The sequence below is a fragment of the Pteropus alecto genome, unplaced genomic scaffold (genome assembly GCF_000325575.1).
Source record: "Pteropus alecto unplaced genomic scaffold, ASM32557v1 scaffold314, whole genome shotgun sequence".
NCBI classification, from domain to species: domain Eukaryota; kingdom Metazoa; phylum Chordata; class Mammalia; order Chiroptera; family Pteropodidae; genus Pteropus; species Pteropus alecto.
The window spans coordinates 304,401-325,513 of NW_006435849.1; the positions used below are offsets into that span (position 1 = coordinate 304,401).

The 21,113-nt window shown below is 50.5% G+C and overlaps 2 protein-coding genes across 4 annotated transcripts in view; both read left to right on the plus strand.

Moving 5' to 3' along the window:
• Window positions 1-10,721, plus strand: part of HNRNPL (heterogeneous nuclear ribonucleoprotein L) — a 13,515-nt gene extending 2,794 nt beyond the window's left edge. Inside the window, exons 1-13 of one of the 3 annotated variants that reach the window (XM_006911702.3) lie at window positions 67-207; window positions 1,606-1,724; window positions 2,272-2,509; window positions 2,638-2,723; window positions 3,571-3,667; window positions 3,750-3,822; window positions 7,089-7,160; window positions 7,272-7,552; window positions 8,327-8,448; window positions 8,701-8,902; window positions 9,549-9,606; window positions 9,696-9,791; window positions 10,351-10,708. In XM_006911702.3, coding sequence (XP_006911764.1) covers window positions 178-207; window positions 1,606-1,724; window positions 2,272-2,509; window positions 2,638-2,723; window positions 3,571-3,667; window positions 3,750-3,822; window positions 7,089-7,160; window positions 7,272-7,552; window positions 8,327-8,448; window positions 8,701-8,902; window positions 9,549-9,606; window positions 9,696-9,791; window positions 10,351-10,409 — 1,533 coding nt within the window. In that variant the 5' untranslated portion in view covers window positions 67-177 and the 3' untranslated portion in view covers window positions 10,410-10,708. Of the gene's footprint in view, window positions 1-66; window positions 208-1,605; window positions 1,725-2,271; window positions 2,510-2,637; window positions 2,724-3,570; window positions 3,668-3,749; window positions 3,823-7,088; window positions 7,161-7,271; window positions 7,553-8,326; window positions 8,449-8,700; window positions 8,903-9,548; window positions 9,607-9,695; window positions 9,792-10,350 lie in introns of those variants that run through there. The other 2 variants (XM_006911703.3, XM_006911701.3) reach the window with 2 other exon arrangements.
• Window positions 10,722-12,751: 2,030 nt separating this feature from the next.
• On the plus strand, window positions 12,752-21,038 carry ECH1 (enoyl-CoA hydratase 1). Its single transcript, XM_006911704.2, has 10 exons — window positions 12,752-12,884; window positions 13,669-13,876; window positions 14,024-14,112; window positions 18,769-18,893; window positions 18,978-19,026; window positions 19,206-19,270; window positions 19,890-19,960; window positions 20,052-20,123; window positions 20,411-20,561; window positions 20,740-21,038. The coding sequence occupies exons 1-10, from the start codon at window positions 12,752-12,754 to the stop codon at window positions 20,842-20,844; spliced, it is 1,068 nt and encodes a 355-aa protein (XP_006911766.2). The 3' UTR covers window positions 20,845-21,038.
• Window positions 21,039-21,113: the final 75 nt, after the last annotated feature.

Here is a 21,113-nt window from a genome sequence, read left to right on the forward strand (position 1 = left end):
TTTCTTCTCTCCCTTGCGCAGGAGCAATTCTCCAGCCTGGGCCTCGTGGGCGGTTGGGGTGGGGGGGCACCGCGTGAGCGGGAACGGGTGGGCGGTGGCCCTTTCTGCGCCGGAGTGGGGAATTATGTCCGATCACTTTAATTTTTTTAGCATTATGCCTTCTTTCGAAGCAGATCGATGTATTTGAGGATATTTTCCCAGAAGAGAGTATGTTTCCTATTTTTGTGGGCATTGAAAACCGGAAGAACAGCTTATGAAAAGTCTATTTAGCTATTTGGGAGTTGAGCCAAGCTTTGGAGCCATCACAAGTTTTGCTTACAATTTCTGGGGGTTAACCGGGTGTGGGGAGTTTGATGAACCAAAATGGACCTTGAGGGTGGGCATTTTGGAAGAGATTCTGTTCTTCAGTCTTATCCAAAGAGAGCACTGGTTCCTTTTGGCTTGAAGCCCATTTTCTCCTTCAAGTTCATGAAGTCATCTCCGGGTCAGCCATTTGCAGGGTTTTCAGAGTAACTATTATCTGTACTATGATTTACTAACATTGTAGTCTGTGTCAGGCCTGTTCTATACATTTTAAAGGCATTTCAATTGCATTTTCAACACTTCTCTGTGAGATAGGATGGTATTATTCCCGACTTACAGAGATGAGGTAAATTGTTCAGGTCATTTAGTGAGAGGAGGGGCTGGGATTAGAACTCAGGAGCTATGGAACCCCAAAAGCAGAGCTAGTGGTAACTATCAGGTGTTTGTGCCTTCTGTGGTTTGTGTAGTTAGTTCCCGAAATACAATCCAATTTTCCCTCTATCCAAAGGGCTTCTGCTTGGTTCTCAGACAGGAGGCTGGGCCCAGAGCTCAGGAGAGGTGGAGAAAGTTTCTTTCTAATTCCCAGAGACTTCCCGCTGTGAGTGGAAGGCTACTTCCCCTGGGAAAGGAACTGTCTTGGTTTTAGTAGTGTGGGTTGGAATTTTTTTCCTTATATAAGACTTTCCTTACTCTTCTTTGGTTTTGCTTAGGTAGTGTTTTCAACACAGATATTGGTGGGAAAGTGATTAAAGACTGGAAGTGGTGGAGACTGGCTTGGCTGCCACAGCTTCTGGGGCACATGCTCTTTTACCTTGACTGGACCTGAGGATGAGTGGTGGGGAGAAGCAGTGCTTAGCTGGGTGGTGATGGTAGCTTGCTCTACTAGGGGAGGGGCGAAGAAGCTGGGATGGATGCAAAGAGATGGCCTTATTCAGACTGCTGCAGAGAATTGTGTGAGCCCTTCTTGCCAGTGGTATCCATTTCTAAGCCACTCTTCTCCCACATTTTTTTGACCAGTGGGAAGAGACAGGTTCTGGGAGGAAGGTAAGATATGAGACTTGCCTGTGTCTTCTATTCTGCCTTCCTCAGAAGCTGTAACAAGAGGCATTAGACAGGTGGCCACCCACTCAAAGCCCAGAATCTTTTTGGGGTTATTGGCTTGAATTGCTCTTCCTTGTCTGAGCTGTGTGTCCTTCCTGAATGACACTCAACTGTTATCTGACTGGGTCTCCAAGAACATAAAGGCCAGTGGGCCACCATCTTGCCCTGCATGAAATAAAATGTTTTTGCTTCCTTTTTCAGGAGAACTACGATGATCCGCACAAAACCCCCGCCTCCCCAGTTGTCCACATCAGGGGCCTGATTGACGGCGTGGTGGAAGCTGACCTCGTGGAGGCCTTGCAGGAGTTTGGGCCCATCAGGTATCTTACTCAGAAGCCAAGGATTGAGTTGGCAGAATTGGCTTTTGGTTAGAAGTGTGTTGGCCAGTTTGGTCCAGGGTTCTTTGGCTAGGTCCTCCGGTTCCTCTGCTCTAGGGGTTGGCCGTTGTACTTTGGGTCTGTGTCCTTTCTTCATTCCTTTCTCTGCCTCGTAGTTTTTAATCAGCATTTTCCCATTCAGCAGATATTTACTGAGTATGTGGCAACATGGTAGGTGCTGAGAATAGAACAATGAACAAAACTGTCCTGGACTCTTTGCACAGTGGTCAGCACTGTGATAGGGGATGCTCAGGAGTCTATGGGAGGCATTTGAGTCAGGTGAGGAGGGGTCAGGAAGGAAGGCTTCCCAGAGGAGATTTGATGCCAAAACTACAACTCTGGCCTGTCTTGACACTTATAGCAAGGGATGTTTAGGTCAGGAAACCATGACAGTGCACAGAGGAGTCTGGAGACCAGGGAGGAGTCAGTTCACAGGAAATTCTTGCCTCCATCCTTCTGAGAGAATTGAAACCGATGTGCTCTCTGCCAGCTATGTGGTGGTAATGCCTAAAAAGAGACAAGCATTGGTGGAGTTTGAAGATGTGTTGGGAGCTTGCAACGCCGTGAACTACGCTGCCGACAACCAAATCTATATTGCTGGCCACCCAGCTTTTGTCAATTACTCTACCAGCCAGAAGATCTCCCGCCCTGGGGACTCGGATGACTCCCGGAGCGTCAACAGCGTGCTTCTCTTTACCATCCTGAACCCCATCTATTCCATTACCACGGTGCGTGCCAGCGGGCGTGCCCTTAAGCTCCTCTGTGAGGTTTCCCTTTTCTCTTTCTCTTTGTCCCCTTCCCCGAGCCAGATTGACCTGCCAGTCTCCCTTCATTTTGCCTGTTTTTGCTTTTATAGGATGTTCTTTACACTATCTGTAACCCTTGTGGCCCTGTCCAGAGAATTGTCATTTTCCGGAAGAATGGAGTCCAGGCCATGGTGGAATATCCTTTGCTAGGAAACGGGTTCCTTGCGGCAGGGGCTCTCAAGGCTGGGCGGGGTGCTACCCTTTCAACCAGTGTGTATACTGGATGCCTGCCATGTGCCAAATGCCTTCACAGTGTGATGGGAGAGGTTGTCAGTAAACCAGTAATCTGACACAATGTAAAAATGCGGGATGTAAAGTACTGTGAAGGGAAAGAACAGGGTGCTATAATATACAAGAGGAAAGGGATTTACAAGGGAATCTGGGAAGCTCTCTGAGGAGGTGATACCCTATTTCCATGAGGAGGTAGGAGCTGGCATTAAAGGCAGAAGAACAGCTTCTACAAAGATCCTCAGGTGGGCAGGAGCTTAGTGTTGAAGAAAGCAAATGACCTGATGACTGAAGAGTAGCAGATACAGGGGAGAGTTTCGCTATGGACACTGGAAGAAGTTAGTTGGGTGTCCCAGACAGCTTGAGTCACAGTGCAGTGGGAAGCCACAGACGGACTTTCAGGACAGGAACCTAATCTGGTTGACATTTCAGAGATTGTTCAGGCTTAAGTTAAAGCCAGGGGAAGATTGGGCTAAAGAAGAAAGTGGCTAGGCCTGGGGTGGTGGCAGAGGAGGTTGCTGCCCCATGTGGGCTGGTGGGCAGAAAAGGAATGCAGACCACGAAGGAATGATCACTCAGAGTGGCACTCCTGTCCATCTCCGTGCAAGTGGCTGGTGGTTGCAGTAGTGAACCTGACCCTAGAACCCACATGTAGCACAGTCTTAGGGTGCTACCTTGTTCTCATCCCTCTCTGCGACAGCATGAAGGCCTTTCTAAAGAGCTGCTGTGAGGAGACTTTCCTTAATTTTAGTCACATTTGACTCTGTGCAGAGCGCCCAGCGGGCCAAGGCCTCGCTCAATGGGGCTGATATCTATTCAGGCTGTTGCACTCTGAAGATTGAATATGCGAAGGTAAGTCTGGAAGTGGCGATTCCTTGTCAGATTCCAGGTGAGCTGGGCCTGGCTGATCTTAAGCTTTGTCTTATCCCTGCAGCCTACGCGTTTGAACGTGTTCAAGAATGATCAGGATACTTGGGACTACACAAACCCCAACCTCAGTGGACAAGGTAATCCCGACGACCACTTTGTTCTACACACACCCACCTTGCTGTCACTCGGGTAGTGCACTCCGTAGACCTGGGCTCAGGGTTATGTAATGCCATTGGGCTCCCTGTGGACATGGGGGGGCCTTGGGTCAGTTCTTTCAAAAGACACTTCAGTGGGAGAGGGTGAGTGAAGGGCCTCTGTAGGTCCTAGCTGCTGCTCCGAGCCCTTCGATGCAGCCGAGGATGCAGACTCAAGGTAGAGGCTTGGGTGGGGTGGGGAGCAGGGCCTCGCTGAACACTGGGCGTAGCGATGACTAGGAAACCAGTAGCAGCTCCCAGGTGCATTCTGCTGCTTCCTTTCTAAGAACATACTTAGGGTCACTGACTCCGTGCTCACTGGGCCGGGAGTGGTCCCCTTGCTCACCACTATTTCAAGGGTCTGCTTGCGGCGTGGGGTGGGGGCTGATGGCGGGCCGGTGATGAGGGCTCCTGGGTCCTTTCAGCAGAGCCTTTGAGTAAGTTGACCTTGTGGAGGTGAAACCCTGCATTGGAGCAGGGCGGACTTGCCTCACCTCACTTGTAGAGGGGCCTCATCTTTCTGCGGTGGTGGGGGGGGGCCCAAATGGATAACCCTTCCTAGAATCTGTCAAGAATGGTTTGCCATGGATGGGAGGGAGAGGTGGAGGCTTGCCTTTGAAAAGCAGCAGCACATCCTCCGCAAGACCGTCCATCTCTGTGTCTGTCTTGGTCTGATACATTGGACTAGGCTGCGGGCTGAGGGACAAGGCTGGTTGTCCCCCATTTCTAGCCAGACCTGTCTTGCTCGCCCTTGCAGCTGGGAAGCAGTGGGCGGGGTGGGCTAGACTCTCCCCAGGACCCTCACAGTGCGCATTGTGGGCCTGGCCGCTCCCTCCAGAGGTCAGAGGCAAATTGGTGAACAAGTGAATGTACCAGAGCGGGCAATGGCATTACATGACTGCTAACAGAAACATGGCAACCAACCATTTCTTCTCCAAGGAACATAAATAGAAGATGTGCAGACCGGCAGGGGCTAGTGGCAGGGGCTGGCTGTGCATTGGTTTCGATGCCTCTCAGTTTTGGCCGCCTCAAGGCTGGGGGTCAAAAACGAGAGCTGATGAGGTAACCTGGAGCGAGGGCGGTGCTTAGCCACCCCCTCGGGAACCATACTTCAGTGGCTCTGCCTCTGCACATTGCTCACCAACACACAGGGTAGAAACCACTAGCTCTTCCTGGAGAGAACAGAACATGCAGCCTCCACCACGTCCCCAGAAACAGCTGCAGACTTGAGCTCACTACATCAAGAACACCACACCGCGCTCCAAGGAACAGCTACAAGCACAGAAACAGAGGCAGACAGAGACAAAGAAAGAGACGCAACATGGCAGCAGACACTGCTTTTTTATTAAACATTAAAAAAAAAAGGTCAAAATCCAAGCAAACTTGAACCCGAGAATGTACACAGAAGTAGGAAACACAGAGAACAGAGCTCTCAGCCAGCCAGCGGCGCTCTTTTCGGAGAACGTTTCACAGACTGAAGTAGATTCCATGGGCCTCCAAGACAATAGGATCCTCTCTCCATTCCTCGCCATATGGGTTTTGTTTTGTTTTTTAAGTCCTTTGGTTTGGGGAGGGCTTTCTTTTTTTTCTGTTTTGATATTTTTATTTTTTCTGCAGTCAACGGCTGCCAACATAATCTGCACCAACTGGAGATCAGAAACCAAAAAAAAACTTAAACCACAACAAAAAAATCAAAAAACCAAAACAGACCTAAAACCAGACAGCCAAACAGCTCAGAGGTACACAGTTACCTGCTGGCGGGTAACCGGGCGCGCTCCCAAGGCCAAAAGCTCGGGCGTAGTGGGGCCACTGGCACACTTCATAACCAGGAGACACGCACATGGAGCGCTACACAGCCAGAAGCACCGCACTGCAGCACACAATGTGAGGAGGTGACAACACGGAGGGACACTACCCACTTCATACACCTTTATTTTCCACTTTTCTGATATCTTCTGAGGACAGAACATCTGTGAGCCATTTTTTGATTTAATCAAAAACATTGACTGTTAAAAAAATTGTAGCGGATGTGTGCCGTAACTTGTATTTATGACTGTAAAACCATGTGATGCAGGGTCGCAGTGTATGTTTGATGGGACGCCATCTTTCAGAACTGTGCTAACTCACTGTTGAAGCGTCCAATGGTAAGAGAAAATACAGATTTGTTTTTTGTGACAAATGGACATTGTACTCTGTACTTCTGCTGTAAGTAGCCCTTTTCCATCTTTGTAATGACTGATTGTTGAAAACAATGCAGGCCGGGTGGCAGGAAAGGGCAGTGGTCTCGAGCCTTGGGTTTTGGAGTCAGCCAGACCTGGGTTCAAATCCCGGCTCAGCCACTAACTCGCTTTGTGACCTTGGGCCAAAATGTCTTAAACTGCTCAGTTAAAAGTTAACTGCTCAGTTTTTTTATCTGTAAAATGGGACTAAACTAGTACCTACCTCATAGGGTTGTTGTGAGGAATTTAAGAAGCGGCGATCTCTGTAAAGCACTTAGCACAGTGTTTGCCACTCCAGTGCTGAGTTCGTGGTAGCAATCATGGACCGCAGCTGGGGGCGGAGGGTGGATCTGCGCCTTTGTCTGGGTCTGAGAATGTTGTTGCCTTGTATGTGACTGCTCAAATGAACTGATTCTGACTTCGCCCTGCTTGTCCTTTCCTCCGGTTCCACCTCGGGTTGGACATGATGGGTGGGAGGGTGACTGGGACGGGGTTCAGAAAGAAGGGTCCTAGAAAGTGGGATCTAGAGCTTCTAGAGCCTTGAGACTTTGGGGGCCAGATGGTGTCATCTTTCTGACCTTTCTGGGTTATTTTCCTGCTCTCACCCCCTCTCCCTTCATCGGGAATTATTTTAGAAAGCTCTTCTCGGCTTGTCACCTGTCAGCTTCCATAGCAGCTGGAGGTTCCTGTGAGGGCCCACGAGCTGGGCTCCTCGCCAGGGCAGGCGAGAGCGCACAGCTGGGCCTCACTCTTCGCAGAGAACGGAAGGCAGCCCGGTCGGTATGGGCAGGGGAGGCAGTGTAGACTCCAGCCATGGGCTTCGTGCCCAGCCTGGGTCAGGCCACAGGAGGGAGGCCCAGCAGCCCTGAGTAGGGAGGCTCTGTACTCAGGTTCTCAGGAGCTCAGGGACTTAGAGGTTAGCCTCTAGTCAAGAGGGGAAGAGCCACCCCGTTTTCCAGGTTGGGCTCTAACTCTTCTCTCTGTCCACAGGTGACCCTGGCAGCAACCCTAACAAACGCCAGAGGCAGCCCCCTCTCCTGGGAGATCACCCCGCAGAATATGGTGAGGGCAGGGGGTTCCCCTCCGTGGACTCCCGTGGCTCATGTGCCTCTGCCCGTCGTCCGCCACGCAAATTCTCACCCGTCCTCCCTCTCTTTCCTTCCCACCCCCCAGGAGGGCCCCACGGTGGGTACCACAGCCATTACCATGATGAGGGCTACGGGCCCCCCCCACCTCACTACGAAGGGAGAAGGATGGGCCCACCAGTGGGGGGTCACCGCCGGGGCCCAAGTCGCTACGGCCCCCAGTATGGGCACCCCCCACCCCCTCCCCCACCACCCGAGTATGGCCCCCACGCTGACAGCCCTGTGCTCATGGTCTATGGCTTGGATCAATCTAAGATGAACTGTGATCGAGTCTTCAATGTCTTCTGCTTATATGGCAATGTGGAGAAGGTGAGCTTCTGCTATGTCCGTGGCTTTCCTTGTAGACCTGGCAGGCTCCTGGGAGGCCCCCAGCCAGAGGCGGCCTGGCTGGGAGCCAGCTGATCCAGGGAGGGCGACTCACCTAATCAGGTGACCTGCTGCAGGCAGATACCTTGGTCCTTATTGTGTGTAGGTGTTTCGTTGTTTACTTTTGAATTTTTGATGTTAAAAAACGGCTACCACACAGATGTAGTAATAACATTACATCAACATTATAATTCATGATGCACCCGTTATAGTTGAAGGTAAGTGTATAAGGATTTCTTCCAAAAAATTTCAGACTATCTGGCAACACTGGGCCTCTTGCCTTGCCTGTGGGACAGTTGACTAAGGCTGCTTGGTGACTTAACCACATAGAGGAGGTGGTTTCTTTTTTCATACCCATCTGAAAACTTTGGGTTTGCAGCTCCTCGCTTGACCCATTAATAACGATCAGGATCCAGTATCTACATAAATGCTTATTAACAGACACGCGTTCATAAGAATAGCTGCTTTCGTTTTTTGTCATGCCCACTGTTTCCTGTTGTGCCTTGTTAAGTGACCCGCGTATGGCTCATGTCCTCAGGTTAGGAGAACGCTGCCTGGGCCCTTGCTGGGAGCCAGGCGTGCTTCTCTTCTGATTCCCCATTCACCAGTGACAGCATGGAAGCGCGAATCCAGAGCAGTTCTAACTAACTTGGAAGGGGCAGGGGAAGGGTGCCTGGCAGCTGGGCAGTGGTGCTGACCACGGCTGCTCTCTGCAAGGTGAAATTCATGAAAAGCAAACCGGGGGCCGCCATGGTGGAGATGGCCGATGGCTATGCTGTGGACCGGGCCATTACCCACCTCAACAACAACTTCATGTTCGGGCAGAAGCTGAAAGTCTGGTAGGTGCCTGGACTCCTGGCCTGGGACATGTTGCCAAGGGACTGAGGAGAGGTGGGAAAGAATGGGGCCCACTCTGAACAGGGCTGGCAGAGGTGATTATTTGGGCAAGAGGGAGTGTGTCCATCTAAAGCAGGGGAGAAAGTGGCGGCTGGGTCGGAGTGCCCAGTGCTTGCTCTCGGGAACAAGGCCACAGTGGAGGGCTTGGGGGAAGGCGACATTAGATCTGACACAGGGCTCCCCATCCCTCTTAGTGTCTCCAAACAACCAGCCATCATGCCTGGTCAGTCATATGGGCTAGAAGACGGGTCCTCAAGTTACAAAGATTTCAGTGAATCACGGAACAACCGGTTCTCCACTCCGGAGCAGGCTGCCAAGAACCGCATCCAGCACCCTAGCAACGTGCTGCACTTCTTCAACGCCCCTCTGGAGGTGACTGAGGAGAACTTCTTTGAGGTGAGTGCCATGGTCCTTCACCACAACCATCTGAGTAGGCCGTTTGTTTTAGTATTTCAACAGATATCTGTTAAGCTTTTGCTCTGCCATGCGCTAGGTTGGGTCCCGGGGACACAGGGACCAGGGCAGACAGGCTGAGAGAATGGCACTGAACTTCTAGCAGCAGTAGAGTGTGCTGTTTACGTTTCTGGCAAGCTAGTTTGGCTGTACTTCTGGGAGAGATTCTCCCTGTCCGGTGACAGAGTGGTGATCAGAGTCCAGTGTCAGGCAGGCCCTTAGTGCCTAGGTAGCATCTGAAGGGAGTGGCGAGGTCAGAGGAAACTAGGGCAGGAAGACTGACTGGCAGAGTGCGACTTTGGACCTTGCTCTGGCCCCAGACCTCAGTTCATCAAACATTTACCTAGTGCCAACACACACCCAAATAGCAGCTGAAGGTAGGTAAGTAAAAAAGCAATTTCTCAGTTCTTGGCAACCGGACAGTTCAGAGCAGTGTTTCTTAACCTTTTCTTGGGCCATGGGGACACCTTAGAGTGTGTGATAAAAGCTTAGAAACTCCTCTCCAGAAAAACTGGAGCACTCAATCATGTAGGGCGTGGTCTGCCATGTGGCACTCCTTGTATTTCTGTGTCTGTTTTCTGTCTTGCAGATCTGCGATGAGCTGGGAGTGAAGCGGCCATCTTCAGTGAAAGTATTCTCAGGCAAAAGTGAGTGAAGTGCCCCGCCCCCCTCTCGCATTCCTCGGGTGTAAATGGGTGGCTCCCTGGTCCCTGCCTGACCTCTGCCTTCCGATCAGGTGAACGCAGCTCGTCTGGGCTGCTGGAGTGGGAATCCAAGAGTGACGCCCTGGAGACTTTGGGCTTCCTGAACCATTACCAGATGAAAAACCCAAGTGAGTATCTGTGTGTCCTGTAGTTGTCCCCTTTGGGGCCTGATGGGTTATCTGGCTCCAGGCCAGAGCTGTCCTTCCTGCCATCAAGATAGAGCCCCGGAGATTTCCACATCGTTGCTGACATGGACAGGCGGGACCTGGTCTCCAGGAGAGCAGCCTCATGTTCCCCATGGGAGGCCTAGTCTGGCTGCTTGCTGCCAACCACCCTGTCACCTTGGGAGTTGCTCAGGCTTGTCCTCCAGGGAGCTGGCATTCTCTCTGTGTCAGGAACTGCCAGTAACACCCACCTGTGTCATGTCTGTCACAGAGGCTGGCTCAGGTGAAAGGGGCCATACTAGCCAGCAAGTAAACTGCCCATCCAGTTCCTGGGGTAGACTTATTGCCCCAGCAGTGGAGCTAGGAATGGGATTCTTCGTGGGAGTGGAGGAAGAGGAGAGATGCCTTGTGTATTTGGCTTGTTTTTAAGTCTCACATTGGGTGTAAAATGAGGGGAGCTGGGTGGGGGAAGCCTCCTGAGAGGGGCACAGCCAGACCTCTTTCCTCTTCCTCCCCTTTGCAGACGGTCCATACCCTTACACCCTGAAGTTGTGTTTCTCCACCGCTCAGCACGCCTCATAAGATGCCAAGGAAGAGTCCCATCTGAGCAGGAAAACATTTCTTTTCCTTAATGGTATTGTTTTGCAAAAGTTCCTGTATTTTCTTTTTTTTTTTTTTTTTAATGCTAGGTTAGTAGAAGCTTAACCATAATGGAAATGCTGGAAGTCTGGAGGGGGAGGGGAAGGTAATTGATATCTCCCAAGATTAACCTTCACTTTTTAAAAATTATTGTACATGTGATTTTTTTTTTTTCCTTGTTCATACATTTGTGCTGCCCATGTACTCTTGGCACATTTCAATAAAATGGTTTGGAAAATAAACCACTTTCTGGGATTCCAGGGTGTGTCTACTTCCCTCCCACTTGATCTGCTGAAGAAGGCAGGCAGGCCAGGACAGAGCTGCAGGCCCAGCCCTGCTGCAAGGAACAGTGGGTGGGTCAGGGCCGCAGGCCTGGAATGATGCTAGGTCCTAAGGAGTCTCGAGGAAAAGCCAGGAGACGTGGCATTTTTCATGAGGACTGCCCGAATTCAGTCTGGTTGGAGAGTCACTCAAAAAGTAGAAAGTGTTGAAAAAATGGAAAACCAAGAGAGATTGAAAAAATAGCCTAATCCTGAGAAGTAAATACCTGCCTTCTTAAAAGGTTGGAAAATCCCTGAAAGATCGAAGTGAAGTTCTCCCCAGTCCCATTAACTTTTGGTTATTACCGTCCCCCGCCTCCCTGTCTCACATTGGGCAATGACCAGTTAAACTGCAGGAAAAAAGTGCAAAACGGGTTGGGTGGGAGGAGCATGGCCTGGAATTCTACCTGGACGTAATTTTGTCTAACAAAATGCTTTGAGCAGTACAGTGTTTTGTCATACCACATACAGAGCAGCTTCTTTACTCCTGCAGGGTATCTTGGTGGTTATGTCAGAATCTGGTTCCAAAGGTGATTGATGGTCAGTTTTTTGCTGCTAGAAATATTACCACTGTTATATATACAAATATCTTAGTCGACTTCTCTGATGTTGATCCCGAGATAACACGTGGAATTGCTGGATTAAAGGATCCATACAATTGTGACATAACATACTCCCCAGCTGTGGTAGATGGGGACTTGTGTGCACCATGGGTGGGGCCCAGTGGGGCTAAGGGTGACAACCTGCTTTAAGGACCTTGGTTCATGGAAGATCCTGTAAAGAGTAAACCAAAAGTACTGTGCCTTGTTCTTGGGTGTGCAGTTGAAGAAACCCACTTTGAACGTTCACTGTGAAGTTCTGAAACTCAGGTTAATACCTACTTGAAGTCACATGGCATTTATCAAATGGAAATGCTTCACAAGGGAAGTCTCAAATAGGACGTCTGGACAAGAAACTAGTCAGCTTGCAGCCACAAACTTCAAAACCTGATTTATTTTTAAACAAATCGAGAGGGTAAAAAGTAAATTACCTTATTTCGTCTTCCAGTATCCAGTTTCAACCTTCGTTAGCAGTTTCGAGATTTCTAGAGATATTTTATGCATGTATTGTAGTCTATGTACGGAGCCATCTTTTAAGTATTTTTTTGTCAGCCCATACTAAATGCCATCTTTACATTTTTCTCACATTATGTATTTGCAAAGTGGTTTCAGTTTTACACTGCGTAGATAACTAAGCAGTATTCTCTTGATGAGTAGTCACAGGATGTTTTCCAAAAGAGCTCATCTGTGACACATTTCATTAAGGCAAGGTTTTTCCAGAGCCATCCATTCACTTCCTGGTGAACATCTCCCTAATGAGCATACTTACACAGTTTTACAGCATTTATGCTCTTGAGTTAACAAGCTTTTTCTAAAACTATTATTTTTTGAAGAAATTATTTTAACACGGACTTCGTTCAAATCCACATAAACCTCCCCCTCTTCCCTCCTGAATCCCAGAGACGAACTAGGCGACTCGCCCTCACCAGCTCTTTTCCTACGTTCAAAGGAAAATAGGCCGTCGTGGTGCTGTAGGAGTTCAGATTATACAGTCAGCGCCTAACGCTGGCCCGTCTACATTTCCATTACCTTAATGTGGGAAAACAGTATTAGATAAATAATTTTTCTTTTTAACGTGGTACAAGTGCATGACTACAAACTTGTAAGGCTGCAGTTATTCTGCTGTTACGTCCTTAGACATTTCAGCTGTCCCTAATTTCAACACCATTACAAAAGAGCGCTGTGATGAACTTTATACAGAAATGTCCGGCAGCTGCATGAATGATTTTTTTTGTCCAGATTCCTCCTGGGTCAAAGGGTCCATTTCTAAGCCGCTCTGTAACTCAGCCGACGAATCGAGGCTATTTCCGGTTGCCCTTAGTAAAAATGGCGAGAGGAGAGGCGTCGCCGCTCTCAAGCTGCATCGATGCCCTCGCCCAACATGGCGGTCTTTTGTCCCCGCCCCTTTGACTTCCCCCTGTCGGGTTACTGCAGCCATTCTGCAGCAATCCCGAGAGCAATGGCGGTTTTTCGCAGACTCCGCGACCGGCTGATATGGCGTGAGTCACCTCGACCTCTTGGGGTTCGCTGCGCCGTCATGTTGTCATAGAGGTCATAGGAAACGGAGGCCTGCTCCAGGTGTCCGATCCTCTTAAACTCAGGGGTCCCTGTGTTCCCATCCAAAAGGCTCCCCAGTTCTGTAGGACTGTTTTACAGATGGGTCGCTGATGGCTCACTGTTCCCAATCTGGAGTCAGTCCCGCTGTTGCAGAAATGTTGCAAAAATCTGACCTGCGAGAAACCAGGCAGCACGAGGAGAGTTGGATATCTCATGTTTACTGCTCCAGTGGAGCTAGCGCTCTGAACATCTGGGAGGAGAGGGAGCTCTGACGCAACTTTGCTTATACAGGGCTTATTTGGCATGGGCCAGTTGGTTAATTTGTCCTAAGGTGGTGACAAAGCAGGGGAGTTGCTATGGGGCACAGGCAGTTAGATTTGTTGTTTAGACAGAACAAGCAAAAGGGAGGCTGTCTTTAGTTAATGTCAAGGTCGCCTGGCCCTACAGCCTATGTAGCAAGCATATCTACAGAAGCAGAACAAAGAGCTGATTATAAGGTTAGCTTTTTGAGTGAAAATTCTTCACCATGATCAAGGGGCTGAGGTAGTCCTCAGACTGAGGTCACCGATAAGTGCACCCCTAATCTTAAACTCTATCTTTCTAAACTGAGATCTCTAAGGGTCCTGTGTTCCCCAGTCTAGTATCATTGAGATATATGCCCTCTGCTCTTGAAGGTGCTGTGTCACCAATCTGGGTCCATCAAAGTCTCTTCCTTTGTCTCCCCAGGACTAATAGCCCCCACCCACTTGGGTTTCAACCTTAACCTTCGCCCCCTGGGCTCCTCTGCACAAGAGGAGGCCTCCAGAGCAGCCCCTAGCAAAGCCCCAGACCACAACTATGAGACCCTTCGGGTGACAGTTGCCCAGAGACACGTTCTGCATGTAGAGCTAAACCGGCCGGAGAAGAGGAATGCCATGAACAAAGCCTTCTGGAGGTCTGGCCTGCAGATTCTGGAGGCTTCCCTGCAGGAGGAGGCAGGGGCTGAGGGACTGGGCAGGGGTGGGGCAATGGGGGACAGTTGGACGTGAGGGCAGGGGATCGCCACCCCAGAAACAGCCCTTCACTCTTTGCTTCTCCACAGGGAGATGGTGGAATGCTTCAACAAGATAGCCCAAGATGCGGACTGTCGGACTGTGGTTATCTCTGGTGGAGGAAAAATGTTTACTGCAGGTACCAGGTGCTCTCCCTACCCACCCCTTCCAGACTTTCCTGTTCCAGGGAATAGAGCAATGCTTTTTAAAAAAGTATATATTTACATATTTAAATTAGTTTAAAGTATAGAGCAATGCTTCTTAATTAGAGTTTTCAGCAGTTTCTAACTTCCCCTTTTCTCATTTTTTAAAATTTAAAACATTCAAATATGGAAAGTAGTCCAACAGAACATGACAGGATCATGGGCTCTGAAGTCTGGGTTTCCATGCTGGATCTGTGGCCTTGACCAAGGCCCTTAACCTCTCAGTATTTGTTTGTTTCTCCTCTTTAACTCTTCCCCACACTTCCACCCCTGACCTACTCTCCTCACTTCCACCCCTGACCTACTCTCCTCACTTCCACCCCTCACCTACTCTCCTCACTTCCACCCCTCACCTACTCTCCTCACTTCCACCCCTCACCTACTCTCCTCACTTCCACCCCTCACCTACTCTCCTCACTTCAAGTACTGGATCTCTTAAGGCCGGGCATCTCCTCCCACACGCTGTACCTGGGGCCTGGCTCGCCTGGGGCCTGGCACTCCTGGTGCGCTCGGGAGGCCCGGTGCACCCAGGATATGGTCCATGGCTCCACCTGGGGTGCGAACCCAGGACCTTCTGCATATAAAGCAGACATGCTAACCACTACACTATGGAGCTACCCCTCAGTGTTTGTTTTTTTGTGTGTCAGTTAAGTGTGTTATAATAACATGCTTTCATGCAATTATTCAACACAGAAGAATTGATTTCCAATTACATGTCTGTTCTCAAATCTCCATTTGGTTCTTTTTTATATTTTTCATTTCTCTGCCAAAGTTTCATATCTTTTTATTTATCATGAGCATATCTTTCTTTGTGCCATTAAGAATAGTTAAAATGGCTGCTTTAAAATCTTTGTCTCTTAATACCAACATCTGGGTCGCCTAGGGGTCAATCTCTATTTTCTTTTGAAGAGAATGGGTCTCATATTCCTGTTTCTTTGCATTTGTAACCTGGATAGTGGGATATTGCAAGAAGATGCTGTGGAAAGTCTGGATCCTATTATCTAACTCCAAAGAGTGTTGAGTTTGCTGTTTGAGCAGTTTAGTTGGAATCACTTTTTAAATCTCTTTCTGGATTGCATGCATGACTCATGGGTCAGCAAGCGATTTGGGAGGAACTTATACACAGAATTTGGGGCTCCCCTCTCTGGCTGTCTCCTTTCTGGAATTTACTCCCTCACTTTCCAGCAGCTAGGGTCACCCTGATTCTGTCCCCTGGTTCTTCAAGCACAACTTCAGCTTGGCTTCAGGCTAAAAGCTTTAAAAGCAGGTAACTCAGTCCAGAACTTTCTTTTAAGTGATAACTCTCCAGAATCTTCCCTGTGCCATCCAGCAGTTGTTTGCATCTTGTCCAACCAGAGCCCATAGTTGTCAGTCAACTGTGAGAGGGTCCACACCTGAACATACATTGACTTTCGCAGGACGCAGCCCAGTTCCGGGGACTCAGCGGCGACCGAGACTGCTCTGGGCCTTGCTCTCATGGAGTTCCCAGCTCAGTGGGGGAGACAGACAGCAAACAACCTATTTCTTTCTGTTTCCTCTGTTAACATCTTCACCTTTCCCTCTCTCTGTTTCAACAAACATTCAGAAAGAAGATACTCCCATGCCAGTCGGCCCCTTCTTGGGTGCAAGGGACCTAGAGTCAGGTTTCTGGCATCACGGAGCGCGTGCCCGAGAAGTGCTAGAGAAGGAAGGGTCCCATCTGTAGCTGTGCCAGGCCCACGGCCCCGATCTTTTGGCTCCCAGCTGATTGTGGCCGGCTCGCTCGTCCCATTTTCAGCAGCCAGACACTGAGGCAAGAAAGGACACTCAGTTTCATTCGTAGTTTCAATGATAGGGTGGAGCTGCTAATTAAAAAGAAAAGAAAAAAGAACAGAACTGGCCCGCAGCGATTTGGCTTTCGTGGAGTGTCTAAGCACTTCGCACATATTAATTCATTCTTACTACAACCCTACGAGACAAGTTCAGTTATCTCCCCATTTTATACGTGAGGAAACCGAGGCCCAGAGAGAGAAGAAACTTGCCCAGCTCTCACGGGCGTAAGTGGCAGAGCTGGGATTTTTGAACCCAGGCTGCCTGGCCGCAGAGCCCTTGCTGTAACCATTAAGTGACCGACCATAGCCCGGTATCTGGAACGTGGTTCAAAGCGAGGCTCCGGCCCCAGCAGCCAGCCAGCCGCCTCCCACTTGTGCCTGTCTGCGCTGCCAGTTCCTCATCCGATGAGAATGGAGCTGACACTAGCCCTGACATCGGGTTGCTCCGAGGATTGAATGAGCGAATACCCACAAAATGTTAATACATGGACAACTTTTATCGATGTAGCTGTTATAATTTATGATGACGTATAACTTCATTATGATCTTGAATGATATCTGCAACATTTGGAGGTTCACAGGGGAACAAAATAGGGGACTCCTGTAGTGAATAGTTCTTTCGCACTGTGAAGGGGGACCCCTTGAATCCTGATCGGGGGCCCTTTACTTCAAGGAGTTGCAAAAGCCAGTGTCTGCAGGTCCAGGCAGGGCGGGTAAACCAAAAAAAACAGTAGTAGGAGGGATTGGACGAGGCCAAGCTGTGCTTGTGCTGGGAATAAGCATGGCTCTTGTTGAGTCCTGCCGGCTTCTTAGGCGTGGCGTGGAATCGAGCAGATAGATGCCCTTGGACTAGTCCAGGCGATTCTGGCCTGCACTGAAATGGAGTATATAGTAATATACTGTGGTGCCATATGTGCCGGGCACTGTGCAGAGTGCCTTAGGCTCTGTGTCCTTGAAACCTTACAGTCCCATCAGCTTTTGGGAGGGTTTTACCCTCATTTTACAGAGAAGAAACCTCAGGTCCAGAAGATGAAGCGATCAGGCCAGGGTCACAGAGGCGGGTCCTGTCTTAAACGTATTCAACTTGCACAAATTCAGCGCCACCCTGAGCCAGCGCTCCTCTGGGCTCAGCTGTTGAAACCGGCTGTGGAGTCCGGGAAGCCTCGGAGTCGGGTGTGGCCGATCGATCGATCCCATGGCTCTGTCTTCACTCAGAGTAAAAGCTAAGTGTGTCCCTTGGCCCACGAAGGCCCTCATGGCCGGCGCCTGTCTCATCTCCGACCTTGACTCTTCCTCCTTTCCCCCTTACTTACTCCACTCCATCTACCTGGCCAGACCTGGGGCATTCCTACCACCGGGCCTTTGCACTGGCCGTTCCTGACATTTGGAACTCTTCTCCCAGTCGTGCCTATAGCTCCTTGTCTCTCCTTCAGATCTTTACTCAGATAACACTTTTTCAGTGAGAGGGTTCCTGCCCCCCCAACTGAATACTGCAGCAGCCTTCACTGTACACACACACACACACACACACACACACACACACACACACACACACACTCCACTCTACTCTCCACTTACCACCATCTGACAAAATGTATTTTATTTATTTATCTCTCCCAAAGAAGGGCGATTACATGAGGGCAGGGATTGTCTGAATTCCTCACTTACTGAGCACCTCCTGTGTACTAGGCCCCGTTGAGGCAATGGGGGATACAGTGGTGGACAAAAAGACAAACATTCCTCTGCTCCTGGAGCTCACATCTGAGAAAGGGAGATGCACTAAATGAGATAAGCACAGAATTACGTGATAACGAGAGGGCAGTGTAGGACAGGCGGAGAAAGGACCTAGCACGGGGTCTGCCACGGAGCCAGAGTGGACCTTTCTGAGGAGGTGACCTTTGAGCTGTGGCCTGCACAGAGTGGTAGTCTTGTGACCATTGCAGGGGGAAGGACTGTTCTAGGCAGAAGGAGCAGGGGGCACGAAGGCCCTGGGAAGGCAGTGTGCTGTGCTGTCGGAGCGAGGGCTGGAGGCCTGCGTGCCCAAAGGAATAGCTGGGGAATGAAGTTCATGCAGGGCCGGCCAGGTGTTGGCAAAGACCTTGCATTTTATTCTAAGTAAGCGGGGTGGGAGGGGAGCTGTACACAGGTTCCCTCTGGCTGTGTTTGGGGAGCAGACCGTAGGCACCGGGGTGGAAGCGGGAGATCCAGGAACATGATGGTGGCCAGAGTAGCGGTCGTGGAGACTGAATAGAGGAGGAAATATCAGATTTGGAATTGTCTGCAGTTGGATCCCTCCAAATTGCTCCATCTCCCGCCTGCCCATCTCACAAAGCATCACCATCATTGACTCATTTGCTCAAAGCAAAAACCTTGACTCTGGGCGGGCTGGCATAACGGTGAAAAGCATGACCCTGGAGCCGGCTGGACGGTTCTGGGTGCAAAAGCCCAGCTCCACTACTCACTCACAAGCCAGTGTGGCCTTGGGCAAGTAACTTAAACACTCCGTGCCTCAGTTTACCACCACCCCCCCCAAATAGACATAGTAATAGGACCCATCTCATAGGGTTGTTCTGAGGACAAAATGGGTAATGGCTCAATAAATGTTAGCTTTTATTTATTTTATACCCCGTATGTAATCCCTTGCTAAGTCCTATGTGAGTTGCTTTCTCCACTGTGGTGGTTTGGGGGTTCGAATCCGCTGAGCCTGGGTTTTGCCCTCTAGCTGGAGCAATGGGTAGGGCCTGGGATGCTATGTGAGCCTCCTCTCACCTCCCCTGCCAGGTATTGACCTCACGGACTTGGGTCCAGAAATCCTTCAGGTCCAAGGAGATGATGTGGCCCGCATCAGCTGGCAACTCCGTCTTCTTATCTCCAGATACCAAGAGAGCTTCAATGTCATTGAGAAGGTGACGCTGGGAGCCTGGCAGGGCATCCCTCCTGCCCACCTCTCATGGGTCAACCCTGACTCTGCCCCTCCTGTTCCCTTCCAGTGCCCTAAGCCCGTGATCGCAGCCATCCATGGGGGCTGCATCGGCGGAGGTGAGTCTGCATCTACCACGCATCTGGGCATTTACTTTGTTTGCTCTTTCACCTCAGCCAATGACCTCCAGCCTCAGATCTGTTGCTAGTTAGACTTTGTCCCAAGGTGCAACCCCCACGACCTGGGAGGAGGGGTTGGTCCCTGTGGTTGTTTAGTGTCCCTGGCCTCTACCTACCAGGCATAGACCTCATCACTGCCTGTGACATCCGGTACTGTGCCCAGGATGCTTTCTTCCAGGTGAAGGTGAGTCATCTCCCTGATGAGCTTCTGCTTCCTCGGGTCTGGTGTGGAGCTGGGTAATAAGTGGCAGAGTAAGGGCAGAGGAGGGACAGTGCAGGCTAAGGGGATGGTTGCAGGGAGGGCCTGGAGTGAACCTGGAGCGCTTCATGGAAGAGTTTTTCAGAATTGACCCTTAAAAAGTAAGGCTTGGCCATGGAAGTCAAGAGTAGATCATGTAGTCCAGGTGAGGTCAGGAGTGAGTAAAGGTATGGGAGCAGGAGTGAGGCTGGGGGTGCTACATTATGGGGTCAGTGCTGGAGAGGGCAGGAGGCAGGAGGGAGCCCATGGATGCAGTCAAGGGGTAAGGTGAGGGGGGTTAAGGAGGACTTCCCCCTGGAGGCAGACATGGCTGACCTGGAAGAATTGGGAGGGCAGAGGAATTGGAAGGCGGGCTCTAATCTAGACTGAAGGAACCTCCATGGGTGAAAGTGTGTGGATGGGAATGGAATGGAGTATGGAGCGAGGGGTGTCTGAGGTGGAGTGGAGTGCGACCTTGCAGTAAGTGCAGAATTTCACTGGCATCGAGGTTGCATGGGGGCAATTTTGGGCAGAAACCAAGCACTGATGTGATTGCTCCCCCCAGGAGGTCGACGTGGGTTTGGCACCCGATACGGGAACACTGCAGCGTCTGCCCAGAATCATCGGGAACCAGAGGTGAGTGGGGAGACCCTTGAGGGAGGGGACCACAGGGCATCTCCTGACCCTTGATGACCACCATCTGCTGATACGCCCTGCCCTCCTGAAGCCTGGTCAACGAGCTGGTCTTCACCGCGCGCAAGATGATGGCTGATGAAGCCCTTGGCAGTGGGCTGGTCAGGTAGGGCCACAGCTGGGGTTGGTGAATTGTTCAAGGGCATCCGGGCCTGGGTGGGGTTCTCTGAGTCCCAGTGAATACTCACTCATGGGTTCCAAGTGGCTTCCTCTTTCTGAGTGGTCAGTTCTTTATTCTGGAGTCTCTTGCCCTGCTCTGATTGGTCCATTTCAGAGGGGTGTGTCTTCCTCTTTCTACCATGATTGGCCACTTCTTCCGTGGGAGGGAGGGGAGAAAGCCCTTCTCAGATCCCCATTCCTGATTGCCAGAGCCCTTCATTCCTTCATCCGCAGCCGGGTGTTCCCAGACAAAGAGGTCATGCTTGACACAGCCTTCGCCCTGGCGGCGGAGATTTCCACCAAGAGCCCTGTGGCGGTTCAGAGCACCAAAGTCAATCTACTCTACTCCCGCGACCATTCGGTGGCTGATGGCCTTAACTACATGGTGAGGCTCTTCATCTGACCAATCGCATCCCTTCTTTGATCCCAGAGCAACCGGTCAGAGCTCAGCGGCCTCTGCAGGCCTTGTCCTCTGATCGGTGCGCTGCTATGTCCCCTGTTTTCATTAGTCCAACTCCAGCCTTGCCCTGTCCTTTCCATTACCCATTGCCCTCCTTATCCAGGCTTCCTGGAACATGAGCATGCTGCAGACCCAGGACATCATGAAGTTCATCCAGGCCATGATGGAGAAGAAGGACCTGAAAACCTTAACCTTCCCCAAGCTCTAAGAGCCCCCACATCACAGGCCCTGGCCTTGCGCAGCTCATACCTGTGTTTCTTCATCCACAGAGAGGGAGGATTAGTGAAAATGGTCACCTCACTTCCTTCTCGCCCAGCCTCCCAGTTTATAATTTTATGACATTGATTCCCTCATGCCCACGCGCTTATCTTCAGCCCACAAACAATAAAACAATGTCAAGAACCTGGTGTCCTTATTGGAGAGAGGGGAGAGGCAGCAAGGGTCTAAGATGTGCCTGGGGGCTCCAAGCTCCTCAGA

Excerpts from the sequence above, each read along its gene's own strand:
- ECH1 (XM_006911704.2), top strand. The coding sequence starts at position 12,752 with ATGCCCTCGCCCAACATGGCGGTCTTTTGTCCCCGCCCCTTTGACTTC. Across the intron at positions 19,027-19,205 it reads TGGGGGCTGCATCGGCGGAG|GCATAGACCTCATCACTGCC; the intron begins GTGAGTCTGCAT and ends TCTACCTACCAG. Across the intron at positions 19,961-20,051 it reads AGAATCATCGGGAACCAGAG|CCTGGTCAACGAGCTGGTCT; the intron begins GTGAGTGGGGAG and ends GCCCTCCTGAAG.